General features: G+C 39.6%; 1 protein-coding gene across 1 annotated transcript in view; it reads left to right on the top strand.

The window, feature by feature from the left end:
• Positions 1–23,050, top strand: part of DNAH12 (dynein axonemal heavy chain 12) — a 260,066-nt gene that overhangs the window by 27,310 nt on the left and 209,706 nt on the right. The window contains 6 exon segments of the mRNA XM_055135991.1: positions 1,382–1,570; positions 2,287–2,443; positions 4,887–4,978; positions 11,549–11,727; positions 16,597–16,732; positions 21,554–21,679. Of these exon segments, the coding sequence (XP_054991966.1) occupies positions 1,382–1,570; positions 2,287–2,443; positions 4,887–4,978; positions 11,549–11,727; positions 16,597–16,732; positions 21,554–21,679 (879 nt within the window).

Here is a 23,050-nt window from a genome sequence, read left to right as displayed (position 1 = left end):
CCAACACCCATCCCGCCACAAATGTTCCCAGTTTCCCTCCCACCATCTCCCCCCCCCCCCCCGCCTATATTCATGTCTCTGTGGGCAGCTTTCCTACTCTCTTCTCTTTTTCTCACCCTACCCCTCTCCCAATTGGGAACACTAAGGTTTGCAATACAGGTATGACAGAGGTTATCACGTTTGTTCCTTTACCTGTTTTTAGCATGCAGTTCTTATCCTGAGTGATCATTTCCAACTATCTTTGTCATGGTAGTCCCTTCTCTATCCCAACTGCCTTCTCCCCTAGCGCTTGAGACAGGCTTCCTTCCAATCATAGACCAAATCCTCCTGTTCCTTTTTTCTACTGTCTTTGGGTATAAGTCTCTTATTGTGTGTGTTTTTTTAAAAATACCCCACAAACGAGTCTAATCATTCTATGTCTATGCCTCTCTTTCTAACTCATTTCACTTGATTCGTTACTCTCCATGTCCATCCATTTATAAGCGAATTTTATAACTTCATTTTTCCTACCAACTGTGTAGTATTCAATGTGTAGATGTACCATAGTTTCTTTAACCCGTCATCTGTTCTCAGACACTTGGGGTGTTTCCAGATCCTGGCTATTGTGAATAGTGCTGTAATGAATGTAGAAGTGCAGGTAGCATTTCTGCTGTGTGTTTTTGGGCCTCTGGGTATATTCCCAGAAGTGGTATTGCTAGGTTTTATGGAAGCTCAATTTCTAGTGTTTTGAGCAATGCCCATATCGTTTTCCAAAAGGCTGAACCAGTCACATTCCCATCAACAATGAAAAGAGTCTCTTTCTCCCAGCATCCTTATCAGCATTAGGTTGCTCTTATTCTTTTTGATATGTGCCAGTCTCTGTGGTGTGAGGTGATATCTCATTGTTGTTTTGATTTGCCTCTCCCTGATGATTATCGATGCAGAACATTTTTTCATGTGTCTTTTGATGAGGAAGTTTCTGTTCATTTCTTCTCTGCATTTTTTGATGGGATTGAATATCTTTTCTTTGTAAAATCTATCACTCAGTGCCTTATATGTATCTTGGATATTTACCCTTTATACCACCTTCACTCTCAGATGTCTGGTCTTCCCTCCCTCAGTCCTCACCATGTTCATTGGTCTTCTGGAATATTTTTAGATCAGGGACAGAATACTCAAGAACATGGAAGATTATGAGTTGCCATTTTAAGGTTGTTATATCCTATAAAATTATAATTTGTATATATTTTATTGTTTTAGGTGACATTCATTAAGATGTATTGATGAAGATAGTTTTCAGTTCTGAACGGATTAATATAATAAACATAGCCAATACATAGATTTCTAGGTGAAGGTTGAGTTTATACTTTCTAAAGTAATAGTAATTTTTGATGTCACACAGCTAAGGGATCTTTTAAAACAAACTATAGAAGGATTTGTAAAACTTTTTGATCAAGAAGATGAAAGTAGGATGCCATTATTTAAGATGGAATTGACACTTGATGATGACAGAATGGAATTTTATCCAACTTTTCAAGATTTGGAAGATGTTATTTTGGGAATAGTAGAAAGAATAGGGGAAGCACTGCAGGTATTACTTTTTTCTTACCCTTCAGCTTCCTTTATATGGTTTTCTTTCAGAACTTAAAATTTTACATATGTGCACAAAAAGTCATAGCATTTTGCTTCATTTTCTAACCTCTAATTTTATTTAAGGTTAGAAAGTACTTTCTATTTGAAAAAGTCTTCTGAATAGAGATGAAGTTTTTCTCATCTAACATTTGTTATGGTTGTGAATTGGTATTTAATTTATCCTTTACCAAATTATGATTTTCTTAACTAAAAAATGCATGTAATATTTGTTCTCTCTGGATTTTTTAGTATAATTACATTTTTTTTTTTTGCTTTTTGTGTCACACCCAGCGATGCATAGGGGTTACTCCTGGCTTTGCAGTCAGGAATCACTCCTGGCAGTGCTTGGGGGACCATATGGGATGCTGGGAATAGAACCCGGATCGACCTTGTGCAAAGCAAATGCCCTACCCGCTGTGCTATCGCTCCAATCCCAGTATAATTACATTTACTCTTTAGTTTCTCTTAGTATTTATTCACCGATTGAAAACTAACCCAACTGAAGTTGTATATTAGAGTAAAAATATAATTTTAAATAATTATTTTTGTATCAAGTACTCTTTTGAGCCAGGTATTCTTTGATTATTGAGCTATGCAAAGAATTAAAAATATATAATACATATTGAGGTTAACTGCACAGGTATGACTTTAATACATTATGTTTATTTACATTAGAATGTCCAGACAGTACCCTCTTGGCTATCAGGAACTTCAACACCTGTAAATCTTGATACAGAACTTCCAGAACATGTGATACAGTGGGCTGTTACTCAGCTAAAGGAGGATATATCTCGTAACTTAGAAGGTGTAAGAAGGCATTATGAGACATACGGTACATATACTACTCTCTCTCTCTCTATATATGTATATATAATATTATATCCTTTGTTATGAAAGAATGCCATTTAATTTTATTAGAATTTCATCATGTATTTTGTTGACTGAGGCTATATGACAGAGCAGGGAGATCTAGAAATAAGCATAGCCATGGCTTTTGACAGAGTAAAGAATCATAACAAGAAATTTAAATTATGTTGTTTAGTCCAAAGTGTGAATGTTAACTGGAACAGGGTGATAAATTCACAAGGTAAAAAGAAGAAATGTTGGAATAAAGCAAAGCAAAGCTGATAATGAAAGGAAGGTAATTCCTGAAAATAGTTTTGTATGATATAAAGTTTAATTTTATATTATTCTTAAATATGTGTGAATTCTGTAGCACTCTAGCACTGTTGTCCCATTGTTCATCGATTTGCTCGAGTGGGCACAGTAATATCTCCATTGTGAGACTTGTTGTTACTATTTTTGGCATATCGAGTATGCCACGGGTAGCTTGCCAGGCTCTGCCATGCGGGCGGGATACTTTTGGTAGCTTGCCGGACTCTCTAAGAGGGATGGAGGAATTGAACCCGGGTTAGCTGCATGCAAAGCAAACGCCTTCCCCGCTGTGCTATCGCTCCAATCCTATGTGTGGATTCAGAATGTACAAATGTTATTTGATATTATATTAAATAAAAATTCTATTAATTGGTTTATCAGAACATCCAGGTGATTGTTGTCTGTTATTTGGTTTTGGGGCCACACCTGGTGGTGCTCAGGGCTTGCTCCTAGTTCCATGCTCAGGAATCACTTCTAGCAGGGGTTGGGGGGTCATATGGAATATTTGGGATTGAATCCGGGTTGGCCATGTGCAAGCAAAATGTCCTACCTGCTGTGCTATTGCTCTGGCCCCAGAACATCTAAGCCTTTAAAATTTATTATATGACTAATAAATTTATTATAAGAATATAAGATTAAAATAAAATAAAAATTTATTAAACTTTATTAATTTAATTAAATAAAAATTACCACACAAATTTATTATATATTATATCTTTATATTCATTTTTATATTAACTTCATTAATTTAGTTTTTTGATTGTGTATTTTTATTACACAAACCATATACACATGAAAACTGTAATCCACTTTGGGAGGCACATAGTTTGCTTAAATACAGTAATCAATTTGCTACATAACTTATACTTTTTTTTATAAGAAACAATTTCATTCTAATTTAAGCCAAACATATTCTGCAAAGACATTCTTGAAAGCTAGTCTCATTTCTGACCTAAAAATATACACATTCTTGATAAACTTCAAAATAAATATCTTAAAACCAAAATAAATCCATTAAATACTAAATCCTATTGATAGCCAAAGAGGGTAGCAACAGGGTTTATGAGATGCTCAGAGTTATTTAGGTTTTGAAGATGTCTACTGTTCTTCTCTTCAACAAATGATCATTACCTAAAAGAACTGGGAAAATATTAGTGCCATCTTAAGAAAACTTGTATTCTACAAGAATCAATAATTTAAGAGAACTTCCTAGGAAATATAGGAAAGGGTATTATTTTAGCTGACATTCAGAATAACAAGAACAGAATGGTGAGTTCTGTTTATGCTGAAACCTTTTATCAGAGTGCATCATTCTAGTCAACGGTATAAACTATATTTCATAGGAAAACAGTTTTATAACCAAATAAACCTAAGGGAAGAAAAAATCTCATCCTATATGTTTTTCAAAGCTTTATCACCAAAACATATATCATCTCAACAAGTGAAATATGCATAATTATATAAAAATAAGGAGATATGTATATTTATAAATGAAATTAAAATTTATTATATGAATTTATTGTCACTGTAATCCCCTTGCTCATTGATTTGCTCGAGCGGGCACCAGCAATGTCTCCAATGTGAGACTTGTTGTTACTGTTTTTGGCATATTGAATACGCCACGGGTAGCTTGCCAGGCTCTGCCATGCAGACAGGATACTCTTGGTAGCTTGCCGGGCTCTCTGAGAGGGATGGAGGAATCGAACCCGAGAATATATTACATCTTTTTTTTTTCTTTTTGGGTCACACCAGGTGATGTACAGGGGTCACTACTGGCTCTGCACTCAGGAATTACCCCTGGCAGTTCTCAGGGGACCATATAGGATGCTGGGAATCAAACCTGGGTCGGCCATGTGCAAGGCAAACACCTTACCCACTGTGCTATTGCTCCAGCCCCATATATTACATCTTTATATTCATATATGTGTTTAATTAGTTTTGCTTGTTGAGAGTGTTTTATCAATTCCTACTAACACTTTATTACTCTATTAATACTCTATTAATTAATACTCTATTAATAATATTAAATTGAATAAGCTATTCTATTATAGCACCACATGAAAGAGTACTTTATCTTTTGGAGAAGGTATTAAAATTTAAACTACTTTATTAATTTTTAGTTGAAAAGTATAATTGGCTCCTCGATGGTACTGCAGTCAAGATGATAGAGACTTTTCAGGCACAAAATCATACCTTTGATGAGTACACACAAGTAAGTGGAAACTCTGTTTTCATTAATGCTCTTTGAATTTCTAGAATTAGTATCTATTTATTCTAAAAAATAAATGCTTCACTTTAAACTAGCAATTTTTTAAAATGTAGGATATCATTTTAGTAAACTTACATGCTCACCTCAGAATTTTGTTAGTTATGCATTTAATCACTGATTTGACCAATATTATTTAATCATATTCAGACTGTAGCACTGTAGGACTGTCATTCCATTGTTCATTGATTTGCTCTAGTGGGCACCAGTAATGTCTCCATTGTGACTTGTTGTTACTGTTTTTGGCATATCGAATACGACACAGGTAGCTTGCCAGGCTCTGCTGTGTGGGTGGGATACTCTCGGTAGCTTGCTGGTCTCTCCGAGAGGGACGGAGAAATTGAACCCAGGTTGGCAGCGTGCAAGGCAAACGCCCTACCCGCTGTGCTATCGCTACAGCCCTATGACTCTCTCTCTCTCTCTCTCTTTTTTCTTTTTGGGTCACACCTGGCGATGCACAGGGGTTACTCCTGGCTCATGCACTTAGGAATTACTCTTGGCGGTGCTCGAAGGATCATATGGGATGCTGGGAATTGAACCTGGGTCGGCCGCATGCAATGCAAATGCCCTACCCGCTGTGCTATTGCTCCAGCCCTCTATGATTCTCTTAAGGCATATTCAGATACTAGCAAAATTTTGGTGATGCAAGCATAAGAAAAATAATATCCTTAAGAGCTTATATTTGGCTTGAAAGCCAGACAACTTTAATATAAACCAACTGCAATAGAGTGAGACAAGTTTTGGAATAGAGAGATGTACAAGGCATTGTGGAAATTCGGATATGGAAATGTTTTTTGCTTTGGAAAATTAGTGGTTTGGGGCTGGATAGATAGTACAGCGGGTAGGGCATTTGTGTTGCACGTGGCTGACTTAGGTTTCATCCCTTAAATCCCATATGGTCCCCTGGGCTTTTCTGGGAGTGATCCCTGAACACAGAGCTAGAAGTGAGTCCTGAAGAGCTGAATGTGGCCAAAAAAACAAAAACCGAAAGAAAATTGTTGAAAGTTTCTGGAAGAGTAAAGTGAGCTTGGCTTTGAAGTAGATATTTAGAAAAGAAGAAAAGAAAATATCAGTAATATTTAGATGCTTTCAGGGAAATGAAAATAAACCAAAGTAAGTGAAGAACAATTCATATAGAAAAAATATATGGAAGACTTAGAACATGAAATTGGAAATGAAAAGTAAAGCCATAGGGGAACATAAAAGGACCTTATTTTTTTTTCTTTTGCTTTTTGGGTCACACCCAGTGATGCTCAGGGGTTACTCCTGGCTTTGCACTCAGGAATTACTCCTGGCGGTGCTTGGGGGACCATATGGGATGCTGGGGATTGAACCCAGGTTGGCTGCGTGCAAGGCAAACGCCCTACCCGCTGTGCTATCGCTCCGGACCCAAAAAAGGACCTTATTTTGAAGGGATATTGCCATGAAAATTATAAACTTGGATCTGAGTTTTAAAAAAGATAATTCTGGAAGCTCTGAAGAAAAGCAGTGGAATGAAGTAAGATTTATACTTGTGTATGGTGTGTGTGTGTGTGTGTGTGTGTGTGTGTGTGTGTGTGTGTAGGAGAGAGAGAGAGAGAGAGAGAGAGAGAGAGAGAGAGAGAGAGAGAGAGAGAGAGAGAGAGAGAGAAAGAGAAAGAGAGAGAGAGTTCCAGACAATGCTCAGGGGATTATGGAGGCCACTACTGGACAGGCTCTGCCTTGGTCAGTTCAGTGACCTGCCATTGATGCAATGTTGCTAGAACCTATCAGTGTCAGAGGTCACAAGACCACCTTTCAATTTCCTCCCCGTCCTCCCTCCCGTCAAAAAAAGAAACAGAGAGGATGAAGAATAGAATTGCAATAGTTTTAACATATATAACAAAACTCCACCAAATAGGAAGAATCTTGGGCAGGGGATGTGGCAGCACTTGCCTTGCATATCTGAGCCCTGGGGTAGGCAATGTGTGTGTGCACACACACATACAGATACACACAGACACACACAATCTTAGGACCAAGGAGATAATTCAAGGGGCGGAAGCACATGAGTTGAGCCCCCAACTTTAATTCCTGGTATTGCGTGACTCCAAGCACTGCCTTGTAGGCCTGGTAGCCCCACCCCAACACCACCAGGCTACATGAATTCAGGCCTCCCAAGGGGTTAATAGCATCTTAAGCTGAGGAGAGAGAGATCTGCAGCCTCTTGGAGATCATTAGTTCCCACTCCACCTTTTCACCCCAGAAATGCAATATAGGCAAGCACTGCCAGAAAACCTCGGATTCATATGTGCTGACTAGGAATTAATCTTTGCTTGTGTATTCAGAAACTTTTTATTGTTGCAAACTTTTTTTTTTTTTTGCTTTTTGGGTCACAACCCAGCTATGCTCAGGGGTTACTCCTGGATTTTCACTCAGGAATTACTCCTGGCGGTGCCTGGGGGACCATATGGGATGCCGGGGATTGAACCCGAGTCGGCCGAGTACAAGGCAAATGCCCTACCCGCTGTGCTATCGCTCCGGCCCCGTTGCAAACTTTCTGGGAGCTCCACATTCAGTTACAGGAGTATATTGGCTGGTGTCCTCAGTTTAAGAAGTTAGTGCTAGTTTTGTAATATGGGCTTTCCCAACTTCTTCAAGGCATCACTTATCCCTCAGTTGTAGTCTAATCTCGATCTTGTACTGTCTGCAGCCCAAATCTTTCACAGGATGCAAACAAGAGAAGAGGTCTTAGGTGAAGGCTGGGGTCAAACTGCAGGTTTAATAATAGTCATAGGTGAATATGAAGAGTGTGATTCTCAAAGCTTATAGATGATATCAGTTAAAAAATATCTTGGTGATGGGTTGATAGTACAGTGGGTAGGGACTCTGCCTTGCACGCTGCCAACCCTGGTTTGATCCCTGGCATCCCATATGATCCCCCACACACTTCCAGGAGTAACTTCTGAGTACAGATCCAGGAGCAAATCCTGAGCTTCACTGAGTGTGGCCCAAAAAACAAGCAAACAAAAAAACTTCATTATAAGTTGCTTTCAATTTGCATGTTCTAAACTCTAAATCAAAATAGGAGGCCCCATAGGTGTTCATATTCTTTTTTTTTCTTTTTGGGTCACACCTGGTGATGCACAGGGGTTACTTCTGGATCATGCACTCAGGAATTACTCCTGAGGGTGCTTGGGGGAACATATGGGATGCTGGAAATTGAACCCATGTTGGCCACGTGCAAGGCAAACGCCCTATCCGCTGTGCTACGGCTCCAGCTCCAGGTGTTCATATTCTTAATGATGGGTTCAGATCTGACAAGAGAATAGGAGCTTTGCATATCCCAGGGTAGTTATAGAGAAATAACAATTCTCTATAGAGAAGAAACTTGTTTCCAACAAGCTCCTTAGTCATCAAGGTCCTTGTGCCCATTAGAACCTAACAACTTACACCTGGAGTTATCTGATCTCCTGTCCTAGACAAGGACCTACAGCAGCAGACACAGGAAAATTCAACAGCCTTAGGCACTGCTGGCAGCAGAATGTGAGGGTATTATTGCCCTCCACTCTGGTTATTTGTCTGTTTCTTAATTTTTTTTTTTTTTTTTTTATTGAATCACCAAGTGGAGGGTTACAAAGTTCTCAGGATTATGTCAGTTATACAATATTCAAATACCCCTTCCTTCACCAGTGCCCATCTTACATTCCCAACCCCCCCAGTCTATCTACCGCCCCCTCCCACCTCCCTAGTCCCCACCCTTATACGTGATAGGTTTCACTTCATTTGCGCTTATCTCGATTACATTCCATGTTTCAACACACAACTCACTACCGTTGCTGGGGTTTCCCCCCAAAAAGAAAAAGACAGTCCTATTGCCAATGAGGCTTTTGATAATTCTCCATTACTAAGCATATAGAGATATTAAGTCCTGCTGTTTGTTACATAACTTTTCTTTTTCCCCCTTGCCCCGCGCCACCGAGTTCACGCCTGTTTAGTAATCGCCACGCTGTCTGACAAAGGGAAAAAAAACCGAAGAGGATGGTTATTTCCCGTCATCAGCCGGCGTGGGGCTCTGGCTTAGTTGATAGTCTAGTAGAGTGTCTGGAAGCAGTTTCTGGAACCAAAGCTCTTGCGCTGATATCGGCTCCGGCTCGAGATACCACCAGCGTCCCGCTGGTCCATGTACCTAATTTTTCCCCTTATTTCCCATTCCCACGCCACCAGGTCTGTTTGCTTAATGGACATCACACTATGTTTGACACCACGCCACGTTTCTTCCTGAGAAAGAAGGATATTTCTTCTCAGCCAGCGTGGGGATATAGCTTAGTTCAGTCTAGAGAGATGGCTACCATTTTGATTGCCTTCAATATTTCAACAAAATACTTACTATTCTTGTTAGGAACACCCACAAAAGTCCGACCCATTAAGAAGGAACCATTACATACTGCTGATACTAAGATGACATTAAGTCGCGCGGCCGCGGCAGCGGCCCCGCGGTTTTGGGTTTCTGTCTAAAGTCCAGGGAGAAAGTTGAAGGAGAGAGAGAGAGAGATTTCCGCACGGGGGACCTGGCGGAAACTCTCAAGTCACATACTGCAGGTTGCTGGTGGGCTGCCGGTGTCCCAAGCAGCTCCGTCCTCTTCGTCAGTCATTCTGGGGGTGCGGGCGCGGAGAAATGGGAAAGCCCACGTGGCTGCACTCTCTTTAAGTGTCCGATGTGGGCGGAGACCGGTACTTCCCCGCCCTCGATCCCCCGCCAGCCGCGCCGCGCACTTGGGTGCGTCTCTCCATTTTGTGCTCAGAAGTGGGATAGATGCTGTGCTGTGCCCAGAGGTTGAGGGGAAGAGAGATAGATTAAAGAAAAAAAAAAAGAGAAACGCCAGGCCCCCGCTCGGGGGACCTGGCGGAAACTCTCAAGTCACATACTGCAGGTTGCTGGTGGGCTGCCGGTGTCCCAAGCAGCTCCGTCCTCTTCGTCAGTCATTCTGGGGGTGCGGGCGCGGAGAAAATCTGTCTGTTTCTTAATTGTCTGATGTCGCTGCTGCTTGAATTTATCTGCCCCCTAATAGGCAGCCACAGAGACCTGTTCTCGAGTGCCCTCTACAGAAAAAACCTCTGTTTTCTGCCTGGTGTGTATGATACCCTCATTGACGGAGTCCCCCAAGTATCAGAGTTCCCAGTATGATGTGAACCCTTCAGTCTCAAAAGCAGGCTCTGAATTACTAATAATAGCATCTAGAGGCACATTAACACCATAGTTACTCTTACTCCCTCTGATGTCTTCTGCCTTCTTTCCACTGCTCAGTTAGTCATCTAGTAGTTTCTTAGAATCTATTTAAAAATATTTTATAGGATCTGTACTAATTCATGCTAGAGGGCTGTGTTGGGCCTGGGACATTGTGATATATCACTGTGGTGCTCCAGCCTGGGGCCATACAATACTGGGGATCAATATTAGAATCTTGCACAGGCTACACATATGTTCTATGGTTTGAGCTAATCTGTATGGCTCCTCTGGGTCTATTTTAAACTCCACTTGTCATTTAGTTGGAAATTTGGGGAGGAAGAGAACCTGGAAATTTGGGGAGGAAGAGAAATTTTACCCTTCCACTATCTTACCAAAATTCACTTTTTTTTTCTTTATCACGTATGAGTATCAACATACTGTATTTATCTTTCTTCATTTGATCTATTTCACTTCATACAATACCCTTTAGTTTCATCATTTTTTTAAAATAAATTTATTTATTGAATCACCGTGACAGCAGTTACAAAGCTTTCGGGTTTAAGTCTTGGTTATACAATGATGAAACACCCATCCCTTCACCAGTGCACATTTTCCACCACTCAAACCCCCAGTATGTCCCCCATTCCCACACCCTTCCCCTATCTGTGTGGCAGATGATTTCCTACTGCTTTGATTACTATCTCTCTACTTTGATTACATTCAATATTTTGACACCAGACCCATCATTATTATTAGGGATTTTACCCCAACACTCAGATCTGCTGAAAAGGCAACATTAGACAATTTGTTTTCTATTGCTGATTATGTATAGAATATGATATGCACCTGTCAGTATTCCATCTTCCCCCGCGCCACTTCCTCACAGTTGACTAGCATGTCATTGTGTATTTTCTTTAACAACTCATTCATAAAATAGTATCTAGATTTTCCCCCCAATTCTTGCTAAAAAAAGTGCTGTTATGGAGCTGCAGCGATAGCACAGCAGGTAGGGCACTTGCCTTGCATGCGGCTGAGCCGAGTTCGATTCCCAGCATCCCACATGGTTCCCTGAGCACCACCAGGAATTAATTCCTGAGTGCATGAGCCAGGAGTAACCCCTGTGCATCGCCGGGTGTGACCCAAAAAGCCAAAAAAAAAGAGAAGAGTGCTATTATAAAGATGAGGTTGCACAGATTTTCAGATTAGCATTTTTGTATTTTTCAGATGACAACCAGCAGAATATTACTGTAATGAAGTACTACAAAATCTTTGGTTAATTAGAAAATTCTAAGTATTTAAAATTTTTTAAATGTTCCCCCTTTTTTTAGTTTATAGAAAAATTTTTCAATCTTGTCTCAGAAATAATGCTTTTACCTCAATGGGTTCATTATCCTATGGTGCGTTTGGATTGTGAAGATTTAAAGATAGGCCTAACAAACAAAGCAAAGGCCTTTGCAAACTTACTACTAAATGACATCGCTACAAAACACAGAAAAGAGAATGAAAGGTAAGTAGAATTAAATGTTAAACTTGTAATTTTGGAGTTAAGAGCACTATTTTTCTAATTATGGCTGTTGTTTAAACATGAAAGATTAAAATATTAGTTTTTACAACTTTTTTGCACAGTTGCCTTTTCAGGAAGTTTCTTTGCAATCCAAGTGTTAGATGTTAGATTTCTTTTTGTTTCATACTGTTTGAGAATAATTTTAGGGCAACTATAGATTAAAAAAAATAGAGGGCTGGAGTGATAGAATAGCACATAAGGTGTTTGCATTAAATGCAGCTGACCCGTGTTTGATCTCCAGCATCCCATAAGGTACCCAGAACACTTCTGGGAGTAATTAATGAGTGCAAAGCCTGGAGTAACCCCTGAGCACCACCCGGTGTGACCTATCACAAAAAGGCAAAAAAATAAAAAGAGATACACAGGGATTACTCCTGACTCTTCACTCAGGAATTACTCCTGGTGGTGCTCATAGGACCATATGGGATGCTGGGAATTGAACCCGGGTCGGCTGTGTGCAAGTCAAATACCCTAACCACTGTGCTATCACTCCAGCCCCTATTCCCATTCTTGAGAGTCACTCCTTGCAGTGCTTTGGAGGTGGGTGGACCATGCCACTGTTGATTGTCCTGGGCCTCCAGTTTGCAAAGCATGCATACTCACCCTTTGAGTATCATCCCAGCCCCTTTACTCATTCTTTAATACTTTAATTAATATTAAAGAATTAATAATTCTTTAATACTCCTTTTAACCCCTGCAATTTTTGTTATAAGAAAGCTGAATATGACTTTCCCAACCAAATTATATACTCACCTTCTTGTCCCATTCCAGTCATTCCAGTCACTCTCCTGTTTGTTTTTGGCCTGGATATGACTGCAATAGAGTGTAAAATGTATTTTCAACTATTTTATTTTATTAACCACTAATTTGTTTTCATTTTCCTCCATTTAATTAATTGTTGTTTTGGGATCAATGGAAGCTGGTTGCCTTCAAATTACATCCCATCCAATATGATGTGCTACTCCTGGTATATCAATATTGTTGAGTTTGGGATGCTGTGTGGCCACATTTACAACTGTGCGCTCCAAGAAATCAAAAAATTTTAACTGGGTGATAGAGCTGGAATAATTTATCTTTCTTCTTGGGTCACACCTGGCAGTGCTCAGGGGTTACTTCTGGCTCTGCATTCAGGAATTACTCCTGGCTATGCTCAGGGGACCATATAGAATGCCAAGGATTGAACCTGGGTCAGCAACGTGCAAGGCAAATGCTCTACCCACTGTACTATTACTCTGGCCCTAGAGTAAATTTTTAACTGGACCGTTAAAAATTTCAGTGGTACTTGTAAGTCACTCCTAATGGTGTTTGTGGGACATTGGGTACCACACAAGTGTTCTACTGATACGCGACATCCCTGGCATCTTACTTAATTGTTTTATTATTTAAATTTTTTTAAATTTAAGACTTAAAGAAAGATTTATTTTCCCCTTACACTATATAAACACTGTGGTTTACAATGTAGCTCATGATAATTTGTTACAGACATTCAAATTACCAATACCAATCCCATCACCATTGCACCTTCCCATCACCATTATCTACAATTTTCCCAACCACCTCTTAAGCCTCACCCCATAGCATGCCCTCAGTAATTTATTTTATATTGCCTATTATAAAAAGCTTACTAAAAGAATTATCGAAAATGTTTCCTTAGAAGAAGAAAGTTAGTGAAGATTTTTGTATCTCACCATGGAGACATTAAGTCATTGTATAATAGATTACTAAGATATTGCTACAGGATAAGCCTTCTGTGTTTATGTTTTGTTAATTGAGATTGGTTACCTTCTTTTATGTAGGACTACTGCTGTTTATTCAGCCATTGATTAAGCTGATTGAATTGGGCATAAACTTTGCATTACTTTAAAAAATATTTTTAAATTGAATATCCATGAGATAGGCCATTACAGAGCTGTTCATAATTGGATTTCAGTCATACAATGATCCAGCACCCATCCCTCCACTTCTCTACATTTCCTACCACCAATGTCCCCTGTTTCCCTACACCATCCACCAACCCCTCACCCCCTACCCCCAGCCTCCCTCTATGGGAGGCACTTTCCTTCTTTCTCTCTCTCTCTCCTTTTCCTTTTATGCATTATGGTTTGCAATACAGGTGCTAAGAGGTCATGGTTTTTTTTCAGGGCATTTGGTATTTTTATCAGGATGGTAAGGCTGGAGTAGCTTTTCAATTGGGTGGCAACTTTGGGGTGTGGATGTGACTTTTGAGTCTTCCAGAAGTACAGGGAGGTGAGGGCAGGTAGCGCATTCCGACCCCGAGAAAGCCTGAAGGTTTCAGTCACAAAACCTGCATACCAGAATTTTCAGTGGAGTCAGGCCGGGGGTATGGCGGCAAGTTTGGGTTGTGGAAGCAAGTGGCTATCAGAGGCTCTGCTGGGTGGGCCCCAGGCCAACCTGACCCTGCTGATTTACTCTGATCTGTTCAGCCATGCACAGGTCCTCGCTTAACTGTGTCTTTAGATCTCTTTTGAGATTTCTTTATGGGTCTCTGAAGCAAGGCTGGTAGTAAAGCTTACATGGTGGTGCTGGAGTTGGTTTGTGGGGGTGACTGTCAGTGCTTCCATGAGTATTGGGAAGTGGGGGGAGGTAGCCCATCCCAACTTCGAGAAAGCCTGGAGATTTCAGTCACAATAGCCATATACCAGAATTTTCAGCAGATTATATCTTGGTGAGGTCCGTCCTGAGATGGTGGAGTTAGACCAGGGGTATGGCAGTGATTTTGGATTGTGGAAGCTGGTTGCCTTCTATATTATATCCCATCCAATATGATGTGCTACTCCTGGTATATCAATATTGCTGAGTTTGAGATGCTGTGTGGCCACATTTGTGACTGTGCGCTCCAAGAAATCCAAAACTGGGTGATAGAGCTAGCATAATGTTTTTCTTTTTGGGTCACACCCAGCAGTATTCAAGGGTTACTTCTGGCTCTGCTTTCAGGAATTACTCCTGGCTGTGCTCAGGGGACCATATTGAATGGCGGGGATTGAACCTGGGTCAGCCACGTGCAAGGCAAATGCCCTACCCACTGTACTATTGCTCTGACCCCTAGAGTAAATTTTTAACTGGATGGCGACTTTGGAGTGTGTGTGACTGCTGGGCTTCCAAAAGAACAGGGATATGGGGGAGGTAGCCTATTCTGACTCTGTGAAAGTCTGGAGATTTCAGTCACAAAACCCCAGAGTATTTCAACAGATTGATTTCTGGATGAGGCATGTCCTGAGTAGTAGAGTCTGGCAGGGTGCATGGTAGTGATTGTGGAGTGTGGAGCTTTTGGCTGCCTATCCATGGCATCTTCATACAAACTTTTCCTGCTAATATTCATCTTGAATATCACCTCCACAGAGAGAACTTCCCTGAGTAAAATAGTGCTCCCTTTCCAACAGCCCATCATTCTTTATTCGTTTACTTTGTTTTCATTCTTTTGAAGTACTTTTTGCTGTGTAACCACCTGTTTTATATTTACATGCATTTGTGTGTCTCCTAAACTTGAATGTAAGTTTTATGAAGCAAGAACTCTATTTGTTAGCACTATATATGCAATGCTTAGAACTTTGTTCACTACTTTGTTAGATACTCAATCGTTTATTAAATGAAAAAGTATAACTAACCCCATAATACAAATGAATTACCAGGAAGAACTAAAGTTTATTTTAAAAACCATTACCTTGGGGCGGGAGTGATAGCACAGCGGGTAGGGCGTTTGCCTTGCACGCGGTTGACCCGCATTCGATTCCCAGCATCCCATATGGTCCCCTGAGCACCGCCAGGAGTAATTCCTGAGTGCATGAGCCAGGAGTAACCCCTGTGCATCGCCAGGTGGGACCCAAAAAGCAAAAAAAAATTACCTCTTTTATACTTATTTTTTGCATGACCCTCAATATTGATAGTAAAAGCATGATAATGCAGATATTGCAACTCACAAGGAAAAGAATGTGGAATATACCTTCAGTTGAATAATGGAAATAGGGTATCTAAATTTATACTCACATGACTTAGGATATTTGAAGAGAATTATAAATTTTAAAGCATGTAATAGAAGTTTTATCTCCTTATTACTATGTTTCACATAAGGCACTGATTATAATAAACAATTTAGGTCCTTTTCACTGATAATTATAAGAACACAGTAAGATAAATGTTAAAAATTTCAAACATTATCTTACATATATGGAAACTAAGCCTCAGAGATTTGTCCACATTCACAATTCTAGTAAAAACTGAAATAGAATTTAGATTTGGGGTTGTTTGATCTAAAGAATGCTTAGCTAGGTATTCTCATGGCTTAGCTAGATCTTCAAGAGAGCTGAAGAGATAAATATAAAACCTTAAATACAATATAATTTCACAGGGAAGCCATTAGTTTTACAGATGTGTGATATAAATACTGTTATAAGTTAGCACTGTAGCACTGTTGTCCCATTGTTCATCTATTTGCTCAAGTGGGCACCAGTAACATCTCCATTGTGAGGCTTGTTACTGTTTTTGGCATATCAAATACACCACGGGTTGCTTGCCAGGCTTTGCTGTGCGGGTGAGATACTCTCAGTAGCTTGCCAGGCTCTCTGAGAGGGAAAGAGGAATTGAACTCAGGTCAGCCACATGCGAGGCAAACGCCCTACTCGCTATGCTATTGCTCCAGTCCATTATATAAGTTATGCTGAAATATTTTAAGAAATCTTAGCAAATTTACCAACTATTTTAAGGATGTCAATTTTTATTTTATATTAATGAAGTATTCATTGAGCATGTTATTGCACCAATTACCCTAACTATGATAAAACTGTAATATATCAGCATTTGCAATGAATTTGAAGCAATTAAAGAGCATGCATTGAAAGTTCCTGAGAGCACAGAAGAGATGATGGAGTTAATAAGTTATATAGAAAAGGCCCGGACTACAGGAATTCAGGATTTAATTTCACGGATCCAGGTAAGAATCTTCTAATCTACAAATTTAAAATAATTTTTAATTGTAAAATATGATGAGCATCTTAAGAATATGTAAAATATGCCATTGAACAAATATTGCAGTGATCTCTGGGTTCAGAGAGACAGTTCAAAGTGCTGGGGTTGGTATTACCCTAAGTGCATGGCCAGAATGAATACTGTCAGACATGATCCAATCCCCTGCTCCCAATATAAGCACCAATGTTACCACCACGAGGGTAAAGAAATAGGATATTTGTATTACATAGACATCTTAGAAGAGATTCAAAAGCTTTCATATATCAAACTATATTTTTAAATATATATATAATTACTCATAAAATATAAAACTAATCCAAGTGAAGCTTTTATTTAACATGTGTGGATATTAACAGTATAGTAAAGCTGATTATTCCCTCCACCTCCTCCAAATATATGTGTTTGTGTACATACATATATATAGACATATACATATATACACATGTGTATAAATATATGCATAATTATACAACACTAGAATAAAGTTTTGTGATTAGTGAATTGATTATTATCTTCCAGGATAAGAAAACTGTAATCTTTCTGTCACAGAAAAATCATTTGCATCTGCATGGGCAGAAATCTACAAATCACTAAGAAACTTAATAATCTGTATCCTGACAGATAATAATGAAGTAGAGCAAAATGGGCTGCCCTACAATAGGCCACACTGGCATATTGATTGATTTTTGAATTAAAGTCACTTAAGAAACAGCCAATGCAAGAAGGACAATATGCCCCTTCTTTGTCCCCCTGAAGGCAGGAAATAAATCATGTGAAAGGTACTCTCTCTGCATTAGGAGGAAGAGGGACATCCTTATTACTGGAAATAGTGAATTTGAAACTTTAAGGGCTGTATGAGCAAGACTGTATCTTCCTCACTAATAGATTACTTTAAACCACCTCCCCCCGCCCCCCCAAAAAAAAGAAATAAGATATTTGGAATATGTCAGTGCTAGAGCATATATCTTGCATGTGTGATATCCTGGGTTCACAGTTTATAGCACTGAAATAAATAAAAAAAAAGTAAGGAAAAGAAAAATAGGATATTGCCAGTATTAAAGTACTTCAGAAGCTCTCTGTGTATGACTTTCAGATTACAATTACATTTCCCCCTCTCTACCCTAGAGGTTTTCATTGTTTTTTTGACAATAATTACATTATATTTTCCCTTTAATCCCACCATTTTATGTGTATCTTTAAACAATCTAGATTTTTTTTATTTGCTGGGGACGGAATCTTAGGACCTTACATAAGTGAGACATGCATGGGTGGTGGGTGGGGAGTCACACCTGTTGGTGCTCAGGGTTTATTCCTGGCTCTGTGCTTTGTGCTTATTCACTCCTGGAAGTGACCAGGGAACCATATGAAGTTCCAGGGATTCAACCTGGATTGGCTGCATGCAAGGCATGTTCCTCAACCCCTGCACTACCTCTGGTCTCAAAAAATTCTTTTTTAAGTTTCTGTATTTCATAGTATCTTCATATCTCTCCCTGACATATAATAGACAGTTATGTGTCTATTAAACTTGATTGTACCTTAATTACAACAGACCTCTCAAAAATTCAAAATATCATGAGAGGTTACTATGAAAAACTTTACATCATTAAACTGGAGATCCTAAAAGAAATAAGCAGATTCTTAGGATCATGCAACTTTTCTAAACTGAGCCAGAAGGAAATGGAAAATTTGAACATGGGACTGGAGTGATAGTACAACAGTTAGGGCACTTGCCTTATAAGAGTCATCCTGGGTTTGGTCTTCTGCATCCCATGTGGACACCTGAGCTCCCAGAAGTGATTCCTGAGCACAGAGACAGGCAAAAGCCTTGAGAACCACGGAGTGTGGTTCAAACAAACAAACAAACAAACAAAAAATGTGAACAGTCCAGTTACAAGTAAGGAAATTGAAACAGTAATTAAAAAGTCCTAGTCCAGAGGGATTCTGTTAAACCTTCAGAGAAAACTTACTACTGTTATGCATCAAACTCTTCCAAAATATCAAAGAAATAGGAATCCTTCCTAGTGAAGCATCTATGAAGCTAACGTTACAGTGATACCCAAAGCAAACAGAGATAGTACTAAAAAAGATTTCAGTTTCCCTGATGAGCATCAGTGTAAAAATCCACAAGAAAATATTAATGAACTGAATCCAATAACACATTAGAAATATCACACACTGTTATCAAGTGGGATTCATCCCAGAGATGCAAGGATGGTTCAACATTCATAAATCAATTGATGTGGTACACCATGTCAATAAAATAAGAGTAAAGAATCTGAAGATTTTTGGGGGGATTGTTTGCATGCACCATAATGTACCTTTCAAATAATGAGAATTTTTGCATTGTGCTTATTAACTATTTCCAAAATTCTTTGCTGCAATTGGATTACTTAGGACTTGTAGTAGTACAATGTGGAATAGCAGTTATTTGATTTGAATCCCTAAAAGAAAGATTTAAAGATTTCACCATTATGACATTTTATATAGGTTTATAATAGGCACTTTATTCAATTAGTAATTTATTTTCTATTAGGTTTTTGTGAAAAAAGGTTGTCAGTGGATGTTGAATTTTTATCAAATACCCTTTGTGCATATTTTGAGAGGATCATATGCTTTTTTCATTTAATTTTTTTCACTTGAATATTTTTTGGGGGGCGCTGGAGCAATAGCACAGCAGGTAGGGCGTTTGCTTTGCACACAGCCGACCCAGGTTCAGTTCCCAGCATCCCATATGGTCCCCCGAGCACTGCCAGGAATAATTCCTGAGTGCATGAGCCAGGAGTAATCTCTGTGCATCGCCAGGTGTGACCCAAAAAGCAAAACAAAAGAAAACAAAATTTGGGAGGGTTAGATCACACTCAACTGTACTAGGTGCTTATTCCTGATTCTGTCTCAAGGATTACTTCTGGTGGTGTTTCGGGGACCATTTGTATTGTCAGGGATTGAACCTGGGTTGGTGGCATGCAAAGCAATTGTGCCTTCTTGCGATTCTTAGCTAACAAAGCTTGTATTTTAATGTGAAGGCCCAAGAATGCATTGCTGCTTAGGTCCTGTATTCCCAGAGATTACCCATGCCACCCTGCAGGTGCTTAGGGACCTTCAGACTCATCCCAGTGGTGCTGGAAACCTCCAGGGCTACACTGAGAGATGATCAGGGGACCATACTAGTGGCAGTGGTTGAAGTGGGACTGATTAAATTCAAGGCATCACCTTATCCCCTGTACTACCTCTCTGGCACTGTATTTTTAATTCTTAAAAATTATAGTAACATAGGGCCAGAGAGATGGTACAGTGGGTAAGGAATTTGCCTTGCACACAGCCTACCTAGGTTTGATCCTTGACATTTCATATGGTCCTTGAGCATTCCAGGAGTGATTCCTGAGCACTGCCAAGTGCGGCTCCTCCAAAGCACTGTAGCGCTGTAGCACTGTTGTCCAGTTGTTCATCTATTTGCTCGAGCAGGTACAGTAATGTCTCCATTGTGAGACTTGTTGTTGCTATTTTTGGCATATCAAGTACGCCACAGGGAGCTTGCCAGGCTCTGATGTGTGGGTGGGATACTCTCGGTAGCTCGCCCGGCAGCTCGCCCGGCTCTCTGAGAGAGACAGAGGAATAGAACCCGGGTTGGCCATATGCAAGGCAAATGCCCTACCTGCTGTGCTATTGCTCCAGCGCCCCCCCCCCAATAATTATAGCAATACATATGGACTAGTTAAAGTTATAGGGGGTAAAGATAAGCAGCTTTACGCCAGCCTTCACAGAACAGTGGAGGAGCCGGTCCTCCTTTCCCCTCCGCCCCAATGGGATTCTGAGATGATGCCCACAAACTGCCACTGGCTACTTAAGCTCCCACATGGCCATGATCCAGAGACACACATGAATCTTGGAACCAAGCAGTTCCCTTCAGAGAGATCTCTCCAGACCCTAAAATTCTAGAATTCCTAGAACGCGTGCCACTATAACAAACAACACAAAACAAATTGTCTAGCACTGCCTTTTCGGCAGGTTTGAGTGGTAGTGGAACTGGTGTCAAAATATTGAATGTAACCAAAGTAGAGAGAGAGTACTGTGCAAACTGTCTGCAGCACAGGCAGGGGGGTGGGGGGGGTGTAAATAGTGGGGATTTTGGTGGTGGAAAATGTGCACTGGTGAAGGGATGGGTGTTTAATGATTATATGATCGAAGCTCAAATATGAAAGCTTTGTAACTGTATCTCACGGTGAATCAGTAAAAAGGGGGGAAAAGATAAGCAGCTTTTTCTAGTCAGACAAATCTTTTGGTTTTAGAGGCTTTTCCCTTTCTTTGCCAAACTCTTTCTGGATAGTTGCTATGCATGAATGGTAAGCAAGAAAGTGATGAAATCACTAAAGATGAAAAACAAAAGATGTTACGAATATTATCATTAAATATTCAAGGAATAAATCTACAAGACTAAAAGAATGTAAAATCCCTAAAACCAGGAAGTTTTAAAGATTGCTGAACAAAGCTGCATAGTTGAACGCTTTTCCAGCCATGCGTATCTTCATGTTAAACCAACTGCAAGTGAAACTTCTAAAATGCTTTATTTCTGATATAGAATTATCAGCTGTGGAATATGAAAACAAATAAATGACCCCAAAGTTATTGAAATACTATGTAATTTGGATCCTGGGAAGTTATACCTTTGAATAATATGAGTTAAATTGAAATTTGAAAGAGTAATAAAATTATTGTTCTTTTTTACATAATGCCTCATAATGTCTTATATTTTATATATGATATAATATATCTAGAGTTTCTTTTGTAGGAATCCAAACGGCAAATGAATTACTTTTTAGATGTTTTCCTATTTCCTCCGGAAGACTTAACTTTAAATTCAAATGTCCTTATGTGGCCTTGGAAAATTAATCCCATCTTTGATGAAAATGATGAGGTAGGCATCATTTTTAGCATCCATTTTTGTATTCTGACATTTTTATTATTATAGATAGCATTTATAATTAAATAACTATTGTTTACAAAGTTATTGATAGTTTAAGTTTAAGGCATATAACGTTCTAGCACCAATTCCACCATCAGTGTCAACTTCCCTTCACAAGTGTTCCAAAGTTTCCTGCCCTCTATCAGCCTGCCACCTTAATAGATACATTTTTTTCCTTGACATATAATGCTCTATTACCAATCCTGCCACCAGTGTCAACTTGCCTCCACAGTGTTCTCAGTTTTCCTCTCCTATATCCCCTCCCCCAGTCTGCAATCTTGAATGACACATTTTAAAGTTTGGTGGTTGTAGTTTGGATCTCATGTTATCAGTGTTTTTGAGTCTGTGTTTTGTATATATATAGGAATACCACTCCCTTATATTACCAATGTACCTGGGGCCCTTGACCCCTGCTCCTTGTTACTTCCCTGTCTTATCTTCTTCCTCCTAGCTTCAATTTCTTTCCTTCTCTGTCCTTCTCCCTGTACTTTGGGTAAAGGGTTATCAAGGCATCCCAGTTTCATTACATTGTATTCCCTGGTCTAGTTACTCTATATACCAAAGATAAGTAAGATTATCCTGTGTTGTTCTGGCTTATTACACTCAACACGGTTATATTTCTGACCCATCCAGGTAGCAGCAAGTTGCTTGATTTCATGGTTCCTTGCAGTTGCATATATAATACATTTTCCTAATTTATTCATCTGTTGTTAAACACCTGGCAAGCTCCCCATGGCGTATTCGATATGTCATAAAACAGTAACTATAACAGGTCTCATTCCCCTGATTCTGAAAGAGCCTCAAATCATTGGGAAAGATGAGTAAGGAGAGGCTGCTAAAATCTCAGGGCTGGGACAAATGGAGATGTTACTGGAGCCTGCTCAATTAAATCAATGAACAACGGGATGACAGTGATACAGTGACAGTTTTTAAACACCTAGGTTTGTTCAATATTTTAGCTATTGTACTAAGGTGCTGCAATGGACAATGCTGTGAATATGTCCTTTTGAATGAATGTTTTCTGTCCTGGGTTGATACTCAGAAATGGAATTTCTGGGTCCTATGGCAGCTCAATTCTAAGTTGAGAGAAAGAGAGAGAAGAGAGGAGAGAGAGGAGAGATATGGGGCTGGGGGCTTCCTTTTATCTGCTGCCAAGTCCCCCCCCCCCCCGCCAACCCAGCCATCCCATTTTACATTCTGACTGACTGATTTCATGGGCAGAAATTTTAAGTTGGCGCTCTACACCTCAGCTCCTGCTGTACCAGTGTGATGTTAGCTTCATAGAAGGTGTTAGGAAGAATCCATCTGTCTTCAATATTTCTG

The sequence above is a fragment of the Sorex araneus genome, chromosome 4, assembly GCF_027595985.1.
Source record: "Sorex araneus isolate mSorAra2 chromosome 4, mSorAra2.pri, whole genome shotgun sequence".
Classification (NCBI taxonomy): Eukaryota; Metazoa; Chordata; class Mammalia; order Eulipotyphla; family Soricidae; genus Sorex; species Sorex araneus.
This window is presented reverse-complemented; position numbering and strand designations above follow the sequence as displayed.